This window comes from Haliotis cracherodii, unplaced genomic scaffold, assembly GCF_022045235.1.
Source record: "Haliotis cracherodii isolate W230 unplaced genomic scaffold, xgHalCrac1.p SCAF_2, whole genome shotgun sequence".
NCBI lineage: Eukaryota > Metazoa > Mollusca > Gastropoda > Lepetellida > Haliotidae > Haliotis > Haliotis cracherodii.
The window spans coordinates 79,757,322-79,779,980 of record NW_027266275.1 but is presented as its reverse complement, the minus strand read 5'-3'; the positions used below and the strand labels follow the sequence as shown (position 1 = coordinate 79,779,980).

General features: G+C 42.7%; 1 protein-coding gene across 1 annotated transcript in view; it reads left to right on the top strand.

The window, feature by feature from the left end:
* The window catches only part of LOC139468555 (transmembrane protein 104-like), a 49,666-nt gene extending 32,289 nt beyond the window's left edge, over positions 1–17,377 (top strand). Inside the window, exons 4-10 of the mRNA XM_071250607.1 lie at positions 53–116; positions 10,115–10,155; positions 10,519–10,549; positions 11,849–11,948; positions 14,527–14,635; positions 15,339–15,432; positions 16,220–17,377. Coding sequence (XP_071106708.1) covers positions 53–116; positions 10,115–10,155; positions 10,519–10,549; positions 11,849–11,948; positions 14,527–14,635; positions 15,339–15,432; positions 16,220–16,971 — 1,191 coding nt within the window. The 3' untranslated portion in view covers positions 16,972–17,377. The remainder of the gene's footprint in view (positions 1–52; positions 117–10,114; positions 10,156–10,518; positions 10,550–11,848; positions 11,949–14,526; positions 14,636–15,338; positions 15,433–16,219) is intronic.
* The last annotated feature ends 5,282 nt before the right edge of the window (positions 17,378–22,659 follow it).

The window sequence follows — 22,659 nt, the reverse complement described above, 5'->3', positions numbered from 1 at the left end:
CGGGTTGATGTGTTCTTTGACGCCAATCATCATCATTTGTCCCTTGTTCCAGACCTCCCACGAAGAACCTGAAGACACCAAGGAAGAGGTTCCGCTGTTGCAAGGAAGAAGTCTAGGTTTGTGCAAAACTGATGAACAAAACCTAGCACATTAATTTTACCTGAATTATAATGCTTTGGCTCATGATGCCGAAGACACGGGTTTAATTTCCCACATTTCCGGTGTCCCCCTGCAAGCATTCACTTGATTCAAGTGTAGTATGAACTTAGGCTATAGTAGTCTTATATCTGTATCTGCATGGAAAAGAGATTGTCACATTATTTCAGTTTTACACTAATGATAATAATATCACATACAGCATACAGTGACATTAGCCTATACACCCAATAACTTTAACCTAAACAGTAAATATGTATAAGCCATTACAATACGATACAGCATATCAATATATTACAAACTACAACTGTTACATGTACTACAATACTGCCCCATGTGCTACCAATACTGTTCCATGTACTATCAATACTGCTCCATGTACTACTAATACTGCCCCATGTACTACCAATACTTCTCTATGTACCACCAATACTGCCCCATGTACTACCAATACTGCTCCATGTACCACCAATACTGCTCTATGTACTACCAGTACTGCCCCATGTACTACCAATACTGCTCCATTTACTACTAATACTGCCCCATGTACTACCAATACTGCTCCATGTACCACCAATACTGCTCTATGTACTACCAGCACTGCCCCATGTACTACCAATACTGCTCCATTTACTACTAATACTGCCCCATGTACTACCAATACTGCCCCATGTACTACCAATACTGCCCCATGTACTACTAATACTGCCCCATGTACTACTAATACTGCTCCATGTACTACCAATACTGCTCCATGTACTACCAATACTGCTCCATGTACTACCAATACTGCTCCATGTACTACCAATACTGCTCCATGTACTACCAATACTGCTCCATGTACTACCAATACTGCTCCATGTACTACCAATACTGCTCCATGTACTACCAATACTGCTCCATGTACTACCAATACTGCTCCATGTACTACCAATACTGCCCCATGTACTACCAATACTGCTCCATGTACTACCAATACTGCCCCATGTACTACCAATACTTCTCCATGTACTACCAATACTTCTCCATGTACTACCAATACTGCTCCATGTACTACCAATACTGCTCCATGTACTACCAATACTGCTCCATGTACTACCAATACTGCTCCATGTACTACCAATACTGCTCCATGTACTACCAATACTGCTCCATGTACTACCAATACTGCCCCATGTACTACCAATACTGCTCCATGTACTACCAATACTGCCCCATGTACTACCAATACTTCTCCATGTACTACCAATACTTCTCCATGTACTACCAATACTGCTCCATGTACCACCACTACTGCTCCATGTACTACCAATACCACTCCATGTACTACCAATACTGCCCCATGTACTACTAATACTGCCCCATGTACTACCAATACTGCCCCATGTATTACCAATACTGCCCCATGTACTACCAATACTGCCCCATGTACTACCAATACTGCTCCATGTACTACCAATACTGCTCCATGTACTACCAATACTTCTCTATGTACCACCAATACTGCCCCATGTACTACCAATACTGCTCCATGTACCACCAATACTGCTCTATGTACTACCAGTACTGCCCCATGTACTACCAATACTGCTCCATTTACTACTAATACTGCCCCATGTACTACCAATACTGCTCCATGTACCACCAATACTGCTCTATGTACTACCAGCACTGCCCCATGTACTACCAATACTGCTCCATTTACTACTAATACTGCCCCATGTACTACCAATACTGCCCCATGTACTACCAATACTGCCCCATGTACTACTAATACTGCCCCATGTACTACTAATACTGCTCCATGTACTACCAATACTGCTCCATGTACTACCAATACTGCTCCATGTACTACCAATACTGCTCCATGTACTACCAATACTGCTCCATGTACTACCAATACTGCTCCATGTACTACCAATACTGCTCCATGTACTACCAATACTGCTCCATGTACTACCAATACTGCTCCATGTACTACCAATACTGCTCCATGTACTACCAATACTGCCCCATGTACTACCAATACTGCTCCATGTACTACCAATACTGCCCCATGTACTACCAATACTTCTCCATGTACTACCAATACTGCTCCATGTACTACCAATACTGCTCCATGTACTACCAATACTGCTCCATGTACTACCAATACTGCTCCATGTACTACCAATACTGCTCCATGTACTACCAATACTGCTCCATGTACTACCAATACTGCTCCATGTACTACCAATACTGCCCCATGTACTACCAATACTGCTCCATGTACTACCAATACTGCCCCATGTACTACCAATACTTCTCCATGTACTACCAATACTTCTCCATGTACTACCAATACTGCTCCATGTACCACCACTACTGCTCCATGTACTACCAATACTTCTCCATGTACTACCAATACTGCTCCATGTACTACCAATACCACTCCATGTACTACCAATACTGCCCCATGTACTACTAATACTGCCCCATGTACTACCAATACTGCCCCATGTATTACCAATACTGCCCCATGTACTACCAATACTGCCCCATGTACTACCAATACTGCTCCATGTACTACTAATACTGCCCCATGTACTACCAATACTGCCCCATGTACCACCAATACTGCTCCATGTACTACCAATACTGCTCCATGTACTACTAATACTTTCCATGTACTTACCAATACTACCCCATGTACTACCAATACTGCTCCATGTACTACCAATACTGCTCCATGTACTACCAATACTGCCCCATGTATTACCAATACTGCCCCATGTACTACCAATACTGCCCCATGTACTACCAATACTGCTCCATGTACTACTAATACTGCCCCATGTACTACCAATACTGCCTCATGTACCACCAATACTGCTCCATGTACTACCAATACTGCTCCATGTACTACTAATACTTTCCATGTACTTACCAATACTACCCCATGTACTACCAATACTGCTCCATGTACTACCAATACTGCTCCATGTACTACCAATACTGCCCCATGTACTACCAATACTGCTCCATGTACTACCAATACTGCTCCATGTACCTACCAATACTGCTCCATGTACTACCAATACTGCTCCATGTACTACCAATACCACTCCATGTACTACCAATACAGCTCCATGTACTACCAATACTGCCCCATGTACTACCAATACTGCTCCATGTACTACCAATACCACTCCATGTACTACCAATACTGCTCCATGTACTACCAATACTGCTCCATGTACTACCAATACTGCCCCATGTACTACCAATACTGCTCCATGTACTACCAATACCACTCCATGTACTACCAATACTGCTCCATGTACTACCAATACTGCCCCATGTACTACCAATACTGCTCCATGTACTACCAATACTGCCCCATGTACTACCAATACTGCCCCATGTACTACCAATACTTCTCCATGTACTACCAATACTGCTCCATGTACCACCAATACTGATCCATGTACTACCAATACTGCCCCATGTACTACCAATACTGCTCCATGTACTACCAATACTGCTCCATGTACTACCAATACCACTCCATGTACTACCAATACTGCTCCATGTACTACCAATACTGCCCCATGTACTACCAATACTGCTCCATGTACTACCAATACTGCCCCATGTACTACCAATACTGCCCCATGTACTACCAATACTTCTCCATGTACTACCAATACTGCTCCATGTACCACCAATACTGCTCCATGTACTACCAATACTGCCCCATGTACTACCAATACTGCCCCATGTACTACCAATACTGCTCCATGTACTACCAATACTGCCCCATGTACTACCAATACTGCTCCATGTGCTACCAATACTTCTCCATGTACTACCAATACTGCTCCATGTACTACCAATACTGCCCCATGTACTACCAATACTGCTCCATGTACTACCAATACTGCTCCATGTACTACCAATACTGCTCCATGTACTACCAATACTGCCCCATGTACTACCAATACTGCCCCATGTACTACCAATACCACTCCATGTACTACCAATACTGTTCCATGTACTACCAATACTGCCCCATGTACTACCAATACCACTCCATGTACTACCAATACTGCTCCATGTACTACCAATACTGCTCCATGTACTACCAATACTGCTCCATGTACTACCAATACTGCTCCATGTACTACCAATACTGCTCCATGTACTACCAATACTGCTCCATGTACTACCAATACTGCCCCATGTACTACCAATACTGCTCCATGTACTACCAATACTGCCCCATGTACTACCAATACTTCTCCATGTACTACCAATACTTCTCCATGTACTACCAATACTGCTCCATGTACCACCACTACTGCTCCATGTACTACCAATACTTCTCCATGTACTACCAATACTGCTCCATGTACTACCAATACCACTCCATGTACTACCAATACTGCCCCATGTACTACTAATACTGCCCCATGTACTACCAATACTGCCCCATGTATTACCAATACTGCCCCATGTACTACCAATACTGCCCCATGTACTACCAATACTGCTCCATGTACTACTAATACTGCCCCATGTACTACCAATACTGCCCCATGTACCACCAATACTGCTCCATGTACTACCAATACTGCTCCATGTACTACTAATACTTTCCATGTACTTACCAATACTACCCCATGTACTACCAATACTGCTCCATGTACTACCAATACTGCTCCATGTACTACCAATACTGCCCCATGTATTACCAATACTGCCCCATGTACTACCAATACTGCCCCATGTACTACCAATACTGCTCCATGTACTACTAATACTGCCCCATGTACTACCAATACTGCCTCATGTACCACCAATACTGCTCCATGTACTACCAATACTGCTCCATGTACTACTAATACTTTCCATGTACTTACCAATACTACCCCATGTACTACCAATACTGCTCCATGTACTACCAATACTGCTCCATGTACTACCAATACTGCCCCATGTACTACCAATACTGCTCCATGTACTACCAATACTGCTCCATGTACCTACCAATACTGCTCCATGTACTACCAATACTGCTCCATGTACTACCAATACCACTCCATGTACTACCAATACAGCTCCATGTACTACCAATACTGCCCCATGTACTACCAATACTGCTCCATGTACTACCAATACCACTCCATGTACTACCAATACTGCTCCATGTACTACCAATACTGCTCCATGTACTACCAATACTGCCCCATGTACTACCAATACTGCTCCATGTACTACCAATACCACTCCATGTACTACCAATACTGCTCCATGTACTACCAATACTGCCCCATGTACTACCAATACTGCTCCATGTACTACCAATACTGCCCCATGTACTACCAATACTGCCCCATGTACTACCAATACTTCTCCATGTACTACCAATACTGCTCCATGTACCACCAATACTGCTCCATGTACTACCAATACTGCCCCATGTACTACCAATACTGCTCCATGTACTACCAATACTGCTCCATGTACTACCAATACCACTCCATGTACTACCAATACTGCTCCATGTACTACCAATACTGCCCCATGTACTACCAATACTGCTCCATGTACTACCAATACTGCCCCATGTACTACCAATACTGCCCCATGTACTACCAATACTTCTCCATGTACTACCAATACTGCTCCATGTACCACCAATACTGCTCCATGTACTACCAATACTGCCCCATGTACTACCAATACTGCCCCATGTACTACCAATACTGCTCCATGTACTACCAATACTGCCCCATGTACTACCAATACTGCTCCATGTGCTACCAATACTTCTCCATGTACTACCAATACTGCTCCATGTACTACCAATACTGCCCCATGTACTACCAATACTGCTCCATGTACTACCAATACTGCTCCATGTACTACCAATACTGCTCCATGTACTACCAATACTGCCCCATGTACTACCAATACTGCCCCATGTACTACCAATACCACTCCATGTACTACCAATACTGTTCCATGTACTACCAATACTGCCCCATGTACTACCAATACCACTCCATGTACTACCAATACTGTTCCATGTACTACCAATACCACTCCATGTACTACCAATACTGCCCCATGTACTACCAATACTGCCCCATGTACTACCAATGCTTCTCCATGAACTACCAATACTGCTCTATGTACTACCAATACTGCTCCATGTACTACTAATACTGCTCCATGAACTACCAATACTGTTCCATATACTTCCAATACTGCCCCATGTACCACCAATACTGCCCCATGTACTACCAATACTGCTCCATGTACTACTAATACTTCTCCATGTACTACCAATACTGCCCCATGCACTATCAATACTGCCCCATGTACTTACCAATACTGCTCCATGTACTACCAATACTGCCCCATGTACCACCAATACTGCTCCATGTACTACTAATACTGCTCCATGAACTACCAATACTGCTCCATGTACTACCAATACTGCTCCATGTACTACCAATACTGCTCCATGTACCACCAATACTGCTCCATGTACTACTAATACTGCTCCATGAACTACCAATACTGTTCCATATACTTCCAATACTGCCCCATGTACCACCAATACTGCCCCATGTACTACCAATACTGCTCCATGTACTACTAATACTTCTCCATGTACTACCAATACTGCCCCATGCACTATCAATACTGCCCCATGTACTTACCAATACTGCCCCATGTACTACCAATACTGCTCCATGTACTACCAATACTGCCCCATGTACTTACCAATACTGCTCCATGTACTACCAATACTGCTCCATGTACTATCAAAACTGTCCCATGTACTACCAATACTGCTCCATGAACTACCAATACTGCTCCATGTACTACCAATACTGCTCCATGTACTATCAATACTGCTCCCTCAAGTGCAACAGCTTAGCCACACGGGGCAACACATACTCTGCCGAATATTGCCAAATGTCCTGCGTCTACTTCAGGTACTCGTCGGTCTGTTCCAAGTTCTCCACTCTTTGTCAAATCATGTAGCAAACCAATATCAGCTCATGTCCACATTTCTCCCAAACCTGAATGCTTATGCCCTGCCAAGCTCAACTGCGTCTAGAGATTTAGAGAATCGATCCATATATATTCTGTGTTGACAAGGTGTTTTTGTTAACCATTGGAGATTTTTTTTCGGTGGCACCGTCTTGCCGACATTGACTTGTTACTGCTATCCACAACACTTGCAGACTTGTTGTAATAGTTTGTATTGCAAAATAGTTTTTGACAGTTACAGTGTGATACTGTACTGCAACTTCGGCAATACCAACTATATTTCTTGTTCCTTGTTGTTCCATGTCGCTACTTAACTACTATGGCGGGAATGCTTGCTGAGAATTCTATTTGAAAACTTCTTCTTGACTGGCAGAAGGCAGTTTGAAGGTGAAACAGCAGAGAAAGACTGTATGGAATAGGACACGGGGGGTGATGGAAGCCATCAGAAGTCCATCTTTACATCTACAGGCAAGCCCCGGGTCAAGGAAAGGCGACACGGTCACGACGCCGGATCCCAAGGATGGAAAACTCATCACAAGCAGTCCCAAGAATCTGGAAAAAGGCTGTTCAGAAACATCAGCAGAGCTTGAATGTTTGCGTTTGGAAGATCGGAAGAGTGAAATTTCTTTAGAAATAAATAAACTAAAGTCACAGTTGAATGGAACAGGTGTCAATCACGTGGACAGAGTGCAGCAAGGTCAAGGTCGGCAAGATGGCACTGCCCATAAAATCTTCAATGGTAAACAAAAACACCTTGACTACACAGAATATCTATGGACTGATTCTCTAGATACATACAGGCAGGTGGCTTTGCGAGGAGATGAGCGTAGATGTTGGGGGGAGGACATTCAGAATTTGTCTGGACTTTAGCTAATATTTGTTTGCTACATGATTTGACAAAGAGCAGTGATAAATACTAACAGTTTTCGTCCACTGCTCCTTATAATGATAACATATAGCAAACCCTTAAGAAGGGCCAATTTCTACTAGTCCTTATGATACCTTAACTACTGGGCAGTTTGGCAAGGACTATAGGACTAGTGCCCATTTTTCTAACGCTACAAAGAGTGGAGAATTCAACTTGGAACAGACCGACAAGTACCTGAAGTAGATGTAGGACATTTGGCAATATTCGGCAGAGTATGTGTGGCCTGGTGTGATTCTGTATGACAAAGAATATCGGTTGTTGCAAGCCAGAGTTGTCATCACAGGACTCACATGATCATCAGCTGGCTCCTAAACTGAACACAAACACAGCCAAAGTGTTGGACAATATAACCATACTTGTCACTCTAACCTACAATACTTGTCACTCTAACCTACAATACTTGTCACTCTAACCTACAATACTTGTCACTCTAACCTACAATACTTGTCCCACTTACCTACAATACCTGTCCATCTTACCTACAATACTTGTCACTCTTACCTACAATACTTGTCACTCTAACCTACAATACTTGTCACTCTAACCTACAATACTTGTCACTCTAACCTACAATACTTGTCCCACTTACCTACAATACCTGTCCATCTTACCTACAATACTTGTCACTCTTACCTACAATACTCGTCACTCTTACCTACAATACTTGTCCATCTTACCTACAATACTTGTCACTCTTACCTACATATACGTGTCACTCTTACCTACTATACTTGTCCATCTTACCTACAATACTTGTCACTCTTACCTACAATACTTGTCCATCTTACCTACAATACTTGTCACTCTTACCTACTATACTTGTCCATCTTACCTACAATACTTGTCACTCTTACCTCTCTAACCTACAATACTTGTCACTCTTACCTACAATACTTGTCACTCTAACCTACAATACTTGTCACTCTTACCTACAATACTTGTCACTCTTACCTCTCTAACCTACAATACTTGTCACTCTAACCTACAATACTTGTCCATCTTACCTACAATACTTGTCACTCTTACCTCTCTAACCTACAATACTTGTCACTCTTACCTACAATACTTGTCACTCTAACCTACAATACTTGTCACTCTTACCTACATATACGTGTCACTCTTACCTACTATACTTGTCCATCTTACCTACAATACATGTCACTCTTACCTACAATACTTGTCCATCTTACCTACAATACTTGTCACTCTTACCTACTATACTTGTCCATCTTACCTACAATACTTGTCACTCTTACCTCTCTAACCTACAATACTTGTCACTCTTACCTACAATACTTGTCACTCTAACCTACAATACTTGTCACTCTTACCTACAATACTTGTCACTCTTACCTACAATACTTGTCACTCTAACCTCTCTAACCTACAATACTTGTCATTCTTACCTCTCTAACCTACAATATTTGTCACTCTTACCTCTCTAACCTACAATACTTGTCATTCTTACCTACAATACTTGTCACTCTTACCTACAATACTTGTCACTCTTACCTACAATACTTGTCACTCTAACCTACAATACTTGTCACTCTTACCTACAATACTTGTCACTCTAACCTCCAATACTTGTCACTCTAACCTCCAATACTTGTCACTCTTACCTACAATACTTGTCACTCTAACCTCCAATACTTGTCACTCTAACCTCCAATACTTGTCACTCTTACCTACAATACTTGTCACTCTAACCTCCAATACTTGTCACTCTTACCTGCAATACTTGTCACTCTTACCTACAATACTTGTCACTCTTACCTGCAATACTTGTCACTCTTACCTGCAATACTTGTCACTCTTACCTACAATACTTGTCCATCTTACCTACAATACTTATCACTCTTACCTACAATACTTGTCACTCTAACCTCTAATACTTGTCACTCTAACCTACAATACTTGTCACTCTTACCTCCAATACTTGTCACTGGGACCCACAATACATTTACCTGTCTCTGTTTTCAGATGTGGACAAGTTGTTTGATATATCGGAAAGGATAGAAATGGTAAGTATATTTTTGTTTCCATGAGATGTAAATATGGGTTTATCTTGCAGAGGTATGTGAGTGTGTCTGACTCATGCCCCTGCCTCATGGTGGGCTAAACTTGATTGTGGTGTATATGTAGGAATCAGCACCCAGATAAGGAGATAGGGGTGGGGGTGAAATAGGGGATGGAAATGAAAAAAATGTTACATGTATTGGGGCATGAAAAAGTAAGTTACATAAAATGGGAGGCCAGCAAAATATGATTAGGTCCAAAGACCCATCTCATGGTAACACTAGATTGGAAGATAAGTTGGTTAGATGTAACGTTTGTAGGTACAAGTACCATTTTGTTAATAATACTAGTTTTAATTACTATTTCAGGGCAAAATGGCTAAAATGTTTTTCAACAGTGGTAAGTAAGACAATATAGTGTTTCATTCTTTAATAGTTGGTCATCATCTGGAGTATGTTTGTACACTGCCTCCATGGTCTAGTGGATGGCCGCTTCTTACCTAAAGGTGTTAAAAGATGCTACTTGTTTCCCTGCCTGGTACTTGGCATTATTTAAGGGGATAAAAGGAGGACTTGTCGGCTCAGTGTCCAAGTGGGGTATCCATGTTAAACTGCAGCATGATATCTCAGTTGGTTAGCTCTATGAAACCGGCATTAGTCTGGACTAGTACAAGCAGCCACACGCACATGCACACACACACATCTCGGAGTCAGTATACTGTGTCTGAGTAGGTATTTATGTTAAACCATGGCATAGTGTCTCAGTGGGCTAGCTCCATGAAACCATCATAATTCCAGACTCGTTCTAGCAGCTGCATAGATAAGTGCAATAATCTTTAAATTGATGTTAAACTCCATTTAACCTCACCAAGTATGTTTGTGATATGAACATTCTTATCATTAATAAATCAAGTGTTAAACACTGCATGCTTAAGTTATCTCCCTCTATTTGAGAAACATCAACCACTTTACCACCTGACGTTGCTTCAAGTTTATCAAACACAAACCCATTCTGATGGCTCGTGTGTGCCATTGTGGAGAGAAGTAATGCTCTTCTTTTACCTCTCATTTGAACTTACTAGATCTTCCTCAGGAACAGCGACTGTCATTTAAACTGATTGCAAATAGGTTTAATTTAATCTTTGTTTTTCCCAGAAATTAATGATTACTAGTTGTGTGGAATACACAATCGAACATGACATTGACACTTGAGGATTCGGAAGTAAACTGTCATCTGAAACGGGGACACGGGTGGCCCAGTCGTCTGAGGCGGCGCGATTCGCTGTGCAGAGTTGCATCCCTTGGGCACGCCAGAAACCTATGATTGTGGGTTCGAATCATGTTTCTAGGTTTGTCAGCACCATACCTGTGCTCGTGGGTTTCACCGAAGTGGTAAACGTCTGAGACCTACATCACTTCGGGCTTTCCTCCCACATTAAGTTGACATGCCGCGATGTAACTGGAATACTGTTAAAAGCGGCGTTAAATCCAACTCACTCACTCACTCACTGTCATCTGAAACAACTGTTTTTTTTTGTCATCTCGTCATGGCGTATTTTGACGTTGAGGATGGGATAGGAAGGTTGATAGTAGGTTTAAAAAAATAATACTAATACTCAGACCTAATACTAGTTTTACCTCACTAAAGTCAGTTTTCAATCTTTGAGGAACTGCCAAGCCCATATGAAACTCGTTACAGTTGGAGAGAAGCTGTTCTACCTATGTATAGTCATCTACCTGTACGGGGATATGTCCATCTACGTCGCGGCCGTGCCCAAGTCTCTCAGGGACACAGTCTGGTGAGTACAACACTGGTGCCCGGGTCTAAGGTGTTCAAGTCTTTCAGGGACACAGTCTGGTGAGTACAACACTGGTGCCCGGGTCTAAGGTGTTCAAGTCTCTTTAGGGACACAGTCTGGTGAGTACAACACTGGTGCCCGGGTCTAAGGTGTTCAAGTCTCTCAGGGACACAGTCTGGTGAGTACAACATGGGTGCCCGGGTCTAAGGTGTTCAAGTCTCTCAGGGACACAGTCTGGTGAGTACAACACTGGTGCCCGGGTCTAAGGTGTTCAAGTCTCTCAGGGACACAGTCTGGTGAGTACAACACTGATGCCCCGGTCTAAGGTGTTCAAGTCTCTTTAGGGACACAGTCTGGTGAGTACAACATGGGTGCCCGGGTCTAAGGTGTTCAAGTCTCTTTAGGGACACAGTCTGGTGAGTACAACACTGGTGCCCGGGTCTAAGGTGTTCAAGTCTCTTTAGGGACACAGTCTGGTGAGTACAACACTGGTGCCCGGGTCTAAGGTGTTCAAGTCTCTCAGGGACACAGTCTGGTGAGTACAACACTGGTGCCCGGGTCTAAGGTGTTCAAGTCTCTCAGGGACACAGTCTGGTGAGTACAACACTGGTGCCCGGGTCTAAGGTGTTCAAGTCTCTCAGGGACACAGTCTGGTGAGTACAACACTGATGCCCCGGTCTAAGGTGTTCAAGTCTCTCAGGGACACAGTCTGGTGAGTACAACACTGGTGCCCGGGTCTAAGGTGTTCAAGTCTCTCAGGGACACAGTCTGGTGAGTACAACACTGATGCCCCGGTCTAAGGTGTTCAAGTCTCTCAGGGACACAGTCTGGTGAGTACAACATGGGTGCCCGGGTCTAAGGTGTTCAAGTCTCTCAGGGACACAGTCTGGTGAGTACAACACTGGTGCCCCGGTCTAAGGTGTTCAAGTCTCTCAGGGACACAGTCTGGTGAGTACAACACTGGTGCCCGGGTCTAAGGTGTTCAAGTCTCTTTAGGGACACAGTCTGGTGAGTACAACACTGGTGCCCGGGTCTAAAGTGTTCAAGTCTCTCAGGGACACAGTCTGGTGAGTACAACATGGGTGCCCGGGTCTAAGGTGTTCAAGTCTCTCAGGGACACAGTCTGGTGAGTACAACACTGGTGCCCGGGTCTAAGGTGTTCAAGTCTCTCAGGGACACAGTCTGGTGAGTACAACACTGATGCCCCGGTCTAAGGTGTTCAAGTCTCTCAGGGACACAGTCTGGTGAGTACAACATGGGTGCCCGGGTCTAAGGTGTTCAAGTCTCTTTAGGGACACAGTCTGGTGAGTACAACACTGGTGCCCGGGTCTAAGGTGTTCAAGTCTCTTTAGGGACACAGTCTGGTGAGTACAACACTGGTGCCCGGGTCTAAGGTGTTCAAGTCTCTCAGGGACACAGTCTGGTGAGTACAACACTGGTGCCCGGGTCTAAGGTGTTCAAGTCTCTCAGGGACACAGTCTGGTGAGTACAACACTGGTGCCCGGGTCTAAGGTGTTCAAGTCTCTCAGGGACACAGTCTGGTGAGTACAACACTGATGCCCCGGTCTAAGGTGTTCAAGTCTCTCAGGGACACAGTCTGGTGAGTACAACACTGGTGCCCGGGTCTAAGGTGTTCAAGTCTCTCAGGGACACAGTCTGGTGAGTACAACACTGATGCCCCGGTCTAAGGTGTTCAAGTCTCTCAGGGACACAGTCTGGTGAGTACAACACTGGTGCCCGGGTCTAAGGTGTTCAAGTCTCTCAGGGACACAGTCTGGTGAGTACAACACTGATGCCCCGGTCTAAGGTGTTCAAGTCTCTCAGGGACACAGTCTGGTGAGTACAACATGGGTGCCCGGGTCTAAGGTGTTCAAGTCTCTCAGGGACACAGTCTGGTGAGTACAACACTGGTGCCCCGGTCTAAGGTGTTCAAATCTCTCAGGGACACAGTCTGGTGAGTACAACACTGGTGCCCCGGTCTAAGGTGTTCAAGTCTCTCAGGGACACAGTCTGGTGAGTACAACACTGGTGCCCCGGTCTAAGGTGTTCAAGTCTCTTTAGGGACACAGTCTGGTGAGTACAACACTGGTGCCCGGGTCTAAAGTGTTCAAGTCTCTCAGGGACACAGTCTGGTGAGTACAACATGGGTGCCCGGGTCTAAGGTGTTCAAGTCTCTCAGGGACACAGTCTGGTGAGTACAACACTGGTGCCCGGGTCTAAGGTGTTCAAGTCTCTCAGGGACACAGTCTGGTGAGTACAACATGGGTGCCCGGCTCTAAGGTGTTCAAAGACGTTACCCATGTTGTACTCACTAGACTGTATCCCTTAGAGACTGTTTCACAAAGCGATCATAGTGCTTAGATGATTGTAACTCCCATACTTTAACATTTGATCAATTTGTGGAATGGGGCCCAGGGGTCTAAGGTGCCTCAGCTCACTGTGCAGATATGCATCCCTTAAACAGTATGAATGACAGGATGACAACTGTCTCAGTTTACAGAGAGGAGGATGAGAACACCATGGAGATGTCATGAGTCCCAGTGTGAGGTCTTGAAACAAGTACGTGTTTGTGTTGTAGTACCTGGCGGCCATTTAACGAGACCAACTGCAACAAAAGCTTGTCTGACACCGAACCATGCTGGACTTCCTCCTCACTCACTCGGATGGACGCATACAGGATCTTTGTGGTGGGTCAGACCTTGGCCACTGGCTGGTTAATTTTTAGAAAGTTTTTAATAAGTTTAGAAGGTTTATTTTCAAGTAACTCCTGTCTTTTCCAAAATTGCCAAACTGGACAACGAAACACAACTTGCCAGAACTCAAAGTTTAATTTCTCTCTGTTTGATTTCATTGAGTATGAACCTTAAAGAAATTAGTCCGAAACCTTTTTAGTATATGACTGACCTAATTGTCAGGCCCGGTGTGATTTCCCACATGAGTACAATGTGAGAGCCCAGTTCTGGAGTGCCCTGCCCTGCATGGTATTGCTGAAATCTTGCTAATAGTCAAGAAAAACATGCAGATGACTTGACTCACTCAAGATGAGTATTCCCCGTGGGGATTCCTGGTTAGAACAGGTGCCCAGTAACATATGCAGGGCATTAGAGGTGACCAAATGGATCAGGTGGCGACTTGGTTGACTGTGTGTCATCATCCCTCGATGGTGTGGATCGTTGCTCACAATATCAATCTCTGGATTGTCTGGTCCAGACTCGATTATTTACAGGCCGCCGTCATATGGCTGGAATATTGTTGAGTGAGGCTTTAAACAACAACCAAACAAACAAGAAGATTTTGCAGGTTTTTTTAATAGACTCATCACTGATGTCATTGATACTGTCAGCGTGCACATGAGTGAGTACTGAAATTGTTCTTATTGCTTTTTTACAGGCATGTTTCATTCTGGCTTTGGGACCATTTGTGTTCTTCAATGTCCAGAAAACAAAGATCCTTCAAGTTATCACTGGCTCAGCAAGGTGGCTAGGTCAGTATCGATGTGTATAGAGGTCAAAGTGATAAAGTGGTCAATAATATTTTTATAATTATCCCCCCGTCATATAATTTGTTGGGGGATATAGTCGACACCTCGTGTCTCTGTCCGTCCGTCCATGATCATTTGGTTTCTGGAGAGTTCAACCGTTCAATATCTTTGAACAAAATTGGGCAGATATATCCGACAGATCCGGAAGTGGTGCCTTTACAGATTTTTTGGCATTTTTAGTTTTCTCGATTTCCATAGGAACAATTTGGGCTTAGTCTCAACTTGAAAACTGTGAAAGACTTTTGATTCAAACCTGGTACATGTATTAACCAAGGACTGAAGTGGTGCCATTTGCTATTTAGGAATTTTTCAGAATTTGATTTTTGTATTAATCCCGGGCTGAAGTGGTTCCTTTTGCTATATTGTAATTTTAATAAAATATTTTTTTTCCTGTTTCCATAGCAACAAGTTTGACTGGCTAGTGGTGTGTTTGTCCAGACCATTTCTCTAAAACTAATAGCTACTCTTTCTTGAAACACGTTGTCAATTGGGGCCTTTTGCTATTTAGGGATTTTTAGAATTTATATTTTTTTCCATGGCTACAAGTTTGATTTTGACTCTGTACATAGTGATGTGTACCTGACATGAAAATGCAAAGTTCCGAATCCCAATTCCATGATATTGTTTTGATAACTACTCTTGTATACAGACAGATTAGATAGAAATTCTCTCATCAAGTTGGATGATTTGAAATGGATGGAAATTATTTGCATTTATTGTTTTCTTCCAGCCTTTGGAATTATGATTGTTCTTGCTGTGATGCAGTTGGCTCAACACAAAGGTGAAGGTCGACCTGCGATAGGCAACATAGCGGGAGTGCCGAACCTGTTTGGCGTGTGCGTGTACTCCTTCATGTGCCATCACTCGCTGCCATCTCTCATCACACCAATAAAAGACAAGTCCAAATTGTACAAGGTCCTGGCTGCGGACTATATTCTCATCCTGTCTTTCTACGCCCTGCTGTCTTTCACTGGGATCTACACATTCAAGTCAATACAGGATCTCTACACCCTCAACTTCCTGCCAGACGAGTGTGGAAACAATTCTGTTACAAGTGTCAAGTTTTTCCAATATTTTCTTGCTCTCTTTCCAGTGTTCACTCTCAGTACCAACTTCCCTATAATCGCCATCACACTGCGCAATAATCTGCAGACACTGTTTCTCAAACCAGACAGGGATTACTCTAAGTATGTACGGAATTTGTTTCCAATCTTGGCAGTTATTCCGCCAACCATTGTTGCTATGGTAACCAATGAGGTGGAGATCCTGGTCGGTATAACAGGTTCATATGCTGGAGCAGGAATACAGTATGTGATTCCGGCACTGCTGGTGTATTTTGCCAGGAAGGATCCACTTGTGACAGAATATCGGAACTACCACAGGTCTCCATTCAGCCATGTTGGCTGGATTATCCTCATCCTTGCCTGGTCGGTTATATGCGTCGGCTTTGTCACAGTCAACCATATCATTACTCGGAAGTGACCTGGTAACGGTTCTTCTTCCTTCTACAAGGAGGGGTATATGTGGCCCAGTGTGTCATGCCCCTGTGTAGAGTAATGTCCCTTGGCTATGCCAGGATCAGTTGATCGAGAGTTCAAATCAAGATTATTATATCATATGTGTCAGCACGATACCGTTGTATTTAGGTTGGTGCTCAATAGGGGAACTGTTTGAACTGCCCCACCTTAGGCTTACTCTCAAATTAAGCTGGCATTCCTAGTTATACTAAAATAATGTTCATGGTGGCATTAACTGAAACTTGCTCATTCACTCATCCATGTTGGTGAGAAGGTGTTGTTTTATGGAACAATCTTGACACTGTGTCACTGGGATCTGTAGACATTTCCTAATACCCAAGTCTACCAGCCCAAACTTGGCTCTATGCATCATTTTCAGTTTTGTGTTATGGACCATTACTAGCTGAGCTTACTAGACCATACAGACTATTACTAGACTTGGGCTATGGACAAGTGGATTAAGCAGCAAACTTCATATCAGCAGTACATTTCTATATCTTCAATTGTCAAGACTGACCATGCAAGTGACTGTCCTTCTTTGCCTTAACTAGCTCCATTCTCTGAAGAGGAAGTAGCGGGTAGTCAAGTTGTTTAAGCAGCTGAAAAAGAAAAGCTTAGATCTATATCCGATACTGACTTGCCTGCTGTTGGAATGCCTTGACTGCCTACTTCCATTTAGTACCAGAAAAATAAACACGTCTCTCATGACCGATGAAGTGCCCTCCTCCATCAAACATGCTCTACCCAGCCCACTAAGAAGGAAGGATTGAATAAGCACATTCTCCAAAATTATTAACGAGTCTCCAAAGTTCTGTATTTATCCTAACTACTAGAGAAAACAGCTGGCACTCATCTCCAGGAGCACCTCAAGAAGAATTACTTGTATGAGAAGTTACAATCTGCTTACATAGTTGGACACAGTTAGTACACAGACTGGATTGATCAGGGCCACGAATGACATCTTAACTTGCTGTGGATCCGGGCCACGAATGACATCTTAACTTGCTGTGGATCCGGGCCACGAATGACATCTTAACTTGCTGTGGATCAGGGCCACGAATGACATCTTAACTTGCTGTGGATCAGGGCCGTGAATGACATCTTAACTTGCTGTGGATCAGGGCCACGAAAGAGATCTTAACTTGCTGTGGATCAGGGCCACGAATGACATCTTAACTTGCTGTTGATCAGGGCCACGAATGACATCTTAACTTGCTGTGGATCAGGGCCACGAATGACATCTTAACTTGCTGTGGATCCGGGCCACGAATGACATCTTAACTTGCTGTGGATCAGGGCCACGAATGACATCTTAACTTGCTGTGGATCAGGGCCGTGAATGACATCTTAACTTGCTGTGGATCAGGGCCACGAAAGAGATCTTAACTTGCTGTGGATCAGGGCCACGAATGACATCTTAACTTGCTGTTGATCAGGGCCACGAATGACATCTTAACTTGCTGTGGATCAGGGCCACGAATGACATCTTAACTTGCTGTGGATCAAGGGAAAATGATGGCACTAATACTGTTAAGACTTGAACACACAGTGCCATTTAGAAAGTAGTCAAATGCAACAAATGTAAAATACAGATTCTCGTACTTTTTTTTGGACCCAAAAGAGTACAAGAATCTGTACTTTACTAAGAAAGTGTTATCCCAAATCTTAACATTTGTTACTGTTAAGGCTTGTTGGCAGCATTTGATACGGTCAACCATTCTTCCTTATAACACTGCCATCCTTTTGATCCTCTCTAAGCGACAGAGATGATCTATCAGCATACTCCTGCCTACAAGCTTGACCATGGCGTCCCTCAAGGCTATATCTTAGGACCAGTACTGTTTACACTTGGTACACGATCTCTTAGCAACATTGGTGACATGCACGAAGTCAGTCAACAACAGTATGCTGATGATAACCAGGCGTAGGTGGGTTTCTCACATGCGAAGATGGTTTAGCCAAGATTTGAAGCTGTTGTTTTGATACAAAACAATGGACGACATCAAAACTACTGAAATTTAACCAGGAATTTTTTGTGATACATCCCAAACATGAAATCCAGCAATGTACAGAATTGAACAAAACTTGTCGTAGGTGATGCAGTCATTGTTCTGCCCTGAGAAAGTGGAGAATCTGGGCATGTCACTAGCAGCAGAGTGTGGGCTATCTTGTGACCAGTGTGTGGCTCACAGCTAATTGTCACCACAGAAATAGAAATAATTCGGCCTTATACTTGGATTGTCTCTAGCCATATCTAGAATTGACTTTGGTAACAGCCTCCTTGTGAATGTAACCAAAGAACAGACAAACAGACTTCAGGCCATCACAAATACAGCTGCTAGGATCATATTCAGATATATTCTAGGTTTGACCATGTCTCTCAACATCCTATGGAGCTCCACTGGCTGCCAAGTGCTGCACAAGTCATCTATAAGATCCTCATCAACGCCTACAAGTGTTGTGACCACCTTCCACCTGCCTACCTCAGTGAACTCAGTTTACTTCCCGCAATAAACTCTCTGATCTCAACAACATCTCTTCATAGTTCCTGGTGTTAAAACTTTTACTTTCGACAACAGAACATTGTCTCTGATCTCAACAACATCTCTTAAAAGTTCCTGGTGTTTTACCTTTACTTTCGACAACAGAACATTGTCTCTGATCTCAACAACATCTCTTCATAGTTCCTGGTGTTTTACCTTTACTTTCGACAACAGAACATTGTCTCTGATCTCAACAACATCTCTTAATAGCTCCTGGTGTTTTACCTTTACTTTCGACAACAGAACATTGTCTCTGATCTCAACAACATCTCTTAATAGCTCCTGGTGTTTTACCTTTACTTTCGACAACAGAACATTGTCATACACTGCAGCGTCTCTGGGGAACAACAATCTGACAGAAAATCAGAAATCTGCTGCCACCATTTCCTCTTTCAAATCTCAGCTTAAGACATTTCTGTCTCAACAATCTTACAGTCGCTATTTATAAGCACACAGAGCATATCTATTTGTGAATTGTTGCACTATTTCAATACAATTTTTATTATTTATAAAAGTATATTGAATATGTATATCGTGCATTAGTTATAACATATGAAAGAATCATCAAATATACAGCTGGAAAATATTTAAGCACCGCCAAAAACATTTCCATGTAAAATAGGGGTGGTCAGGTAGCCTGGTGGCAAAGTATGTATACAGTGTTTGGAATCTATCCATGGTGACGTTTATTTTGTGGTTCAGTATGTGGATAAGACACACACACACACACACACACACACACACACACACACACACAAAGCACAGTAGAGTTCCAACTCTCAGGCACAATATAGTAATAATTCAATAAATAATTAAATAAGTGGAGTAAGATTGAACACAGTTTTAAATCTTACTCCACTTATTTAATTTTTATCATATATATATATATATACACAAAATTTTAACAAGTTTTCTACTATAGCTGTATCGTAATCATTCATTAAATTAACAAGACATTTGAAGGTGCATTTGCTTAAATATTTCTTTGGTACAAAAAGGTTTCTCAAATCAATAGAACATGGACATTTCCTTATTCTGTGGAATTCCTCCTCTAAATCATTAGTGTAACTGAGTCATCATTGTTTGTCCCAAGATAGGATAGACATGACTAATACCATTTTGAATTTGAAGAGAAATTAATTATTTAAAATACTTCAGTAAACATCTGTTGTGCACAGAAATGTATCATTTGCATTTTAATACCATAGTGCAAATTTCATTCGTATTGATTTTAGACATTTATAACTTTTCAGCAGTAATAATGAATAACATTTACATAATTAAAATGAAATAAAAATATGATTACAATACAAACTTCCGACACATCCACCAAGTTCTGCTGTGTACATGTCGCGTTGTCCAGCAGGGCCATGAAGAGATGGGTTACGACTGGTCCCCAGTAACCCATGCTTGTCGTAACAGGCAACTAACGAGAATGGGATAGGGGCGGTCGGTGTAGGGGCAGCCTAGAGGTTAAAGCGTTCGCTCGTCACGCCGAAGACCCGGGTTTGATTCCCGACATGGGTACAATGCGTGAAGCCCATTTCTGGTGTCCCCCGCCATGATATAGCTGGAATATTGCTAAAAGCAGCGTAAAACCATACTCACTCACTCACTTCATATAAAACAGCAAATTAAAAAACCCAGCACATCCTTTACTTTCCGATGAAACACATATATTTTTGTTTACAAACTGACACGACTCGTATTGAAATACACATTGTGTAACTGTTCCAAGGCAATAGAAGTTTGACAAACCGTTGCTGCATCCTCTGCATCTTGGCATCGCATGATATGATCCAGTTTGGGGACATCTGGAGAAACATGCAGTATTATTTTTGACAGATATAAAAGCGACGCCAATGTTATGTGTAGATATTTCCAAAACTGACATGAAAGTTGGCAATATCATTCCTAATAAATGAAAGGTACTTAAGTTATTTCCAGGTGTATATTTGTCTGGATGTACGGGTGATCCGATTCTGTATTTATGTGGTACTTGAATGCTGTTATAGTAGATATGTTTTTGGTCATGATCTTCAACCACTGCTAACTTGTTCTGAAATGTGTAGATTTCTTTTTCTTGGTAAACGCAAGGACTGAACCTCCATATTCTCTACTGATGCTACCCTGGACCAGCACTTTACTTTACATCTGTGTAACAGAACTACACTAAAGTGTGCAAGCCTTTCACAGCTGAACTAGTGCAGGGATTATGTAGTGATCTACCTCAAATGTTTAACATAAAGTTTAATAGGCAAATCAGATATTGAACTTTGACAAGACTGAGCATGCTGAATGTCAGCAATGCTTATAGATATGCTCATGGTCAGTGATATTTTCTGATATCATCCTGGTACAATTTCTCACTAACGTGCAATTTATGGTTCCGTATTTAATGATGTTCACTTTCAGGTGATTACACGAGTATGTATATATTCAATGTGCTCATTTTGCTTGTTTTGCTTAGATACGCCCATTTATGAAATATGTGTATTTTTGTGGTCACCTAACGAAGTTTTCTACTTTTGTAAATAACATGATAACGTGAGGGGCTTCATAATGCTACAAATACTCCGTGAAGGATGCAACAGGCTGGTGGGGCTGATGGGGAACAATGGCTCCTAAGTTGGATACGAGTCCCCAGTGCTATGAGGGTAATTTGACAGATTCACATAGTTTTTATATAATCGCCTTTGACTTCAATACACGTGTTCCAGTGATGCTCCAGCTTGTCTGTTTCTGCCTTCATCTTGGAGAAAGATGAAAGTCAGAAGGGCATGGGGGAAGTGCAATCTGCAGCTTCTGCCTTCTGGGTATGCTTGTCGTGGGAGGCGACCAACGGGATCGAGTGGTCAGGCTTGCCGAAGTGGTTTGATGCATGTCATCGTATCCCAACTGCGTGCATCCAAGCTCATATAGCTCATATAGCTGGAGTGTGGCGTTAAACAAACCAACAAACAAAACTGTGACGTGTTGCCCTGAAGCAGCAGCACTCCACAACAGAGTCTTCCCCAACATTTGTCCTTGACGGCTTCCCTTATATTTGATCCGGGATAGAATAGGTCTTCAGCAACCCATACTTGCCGTAAAAGGCGACTATGCTTGTC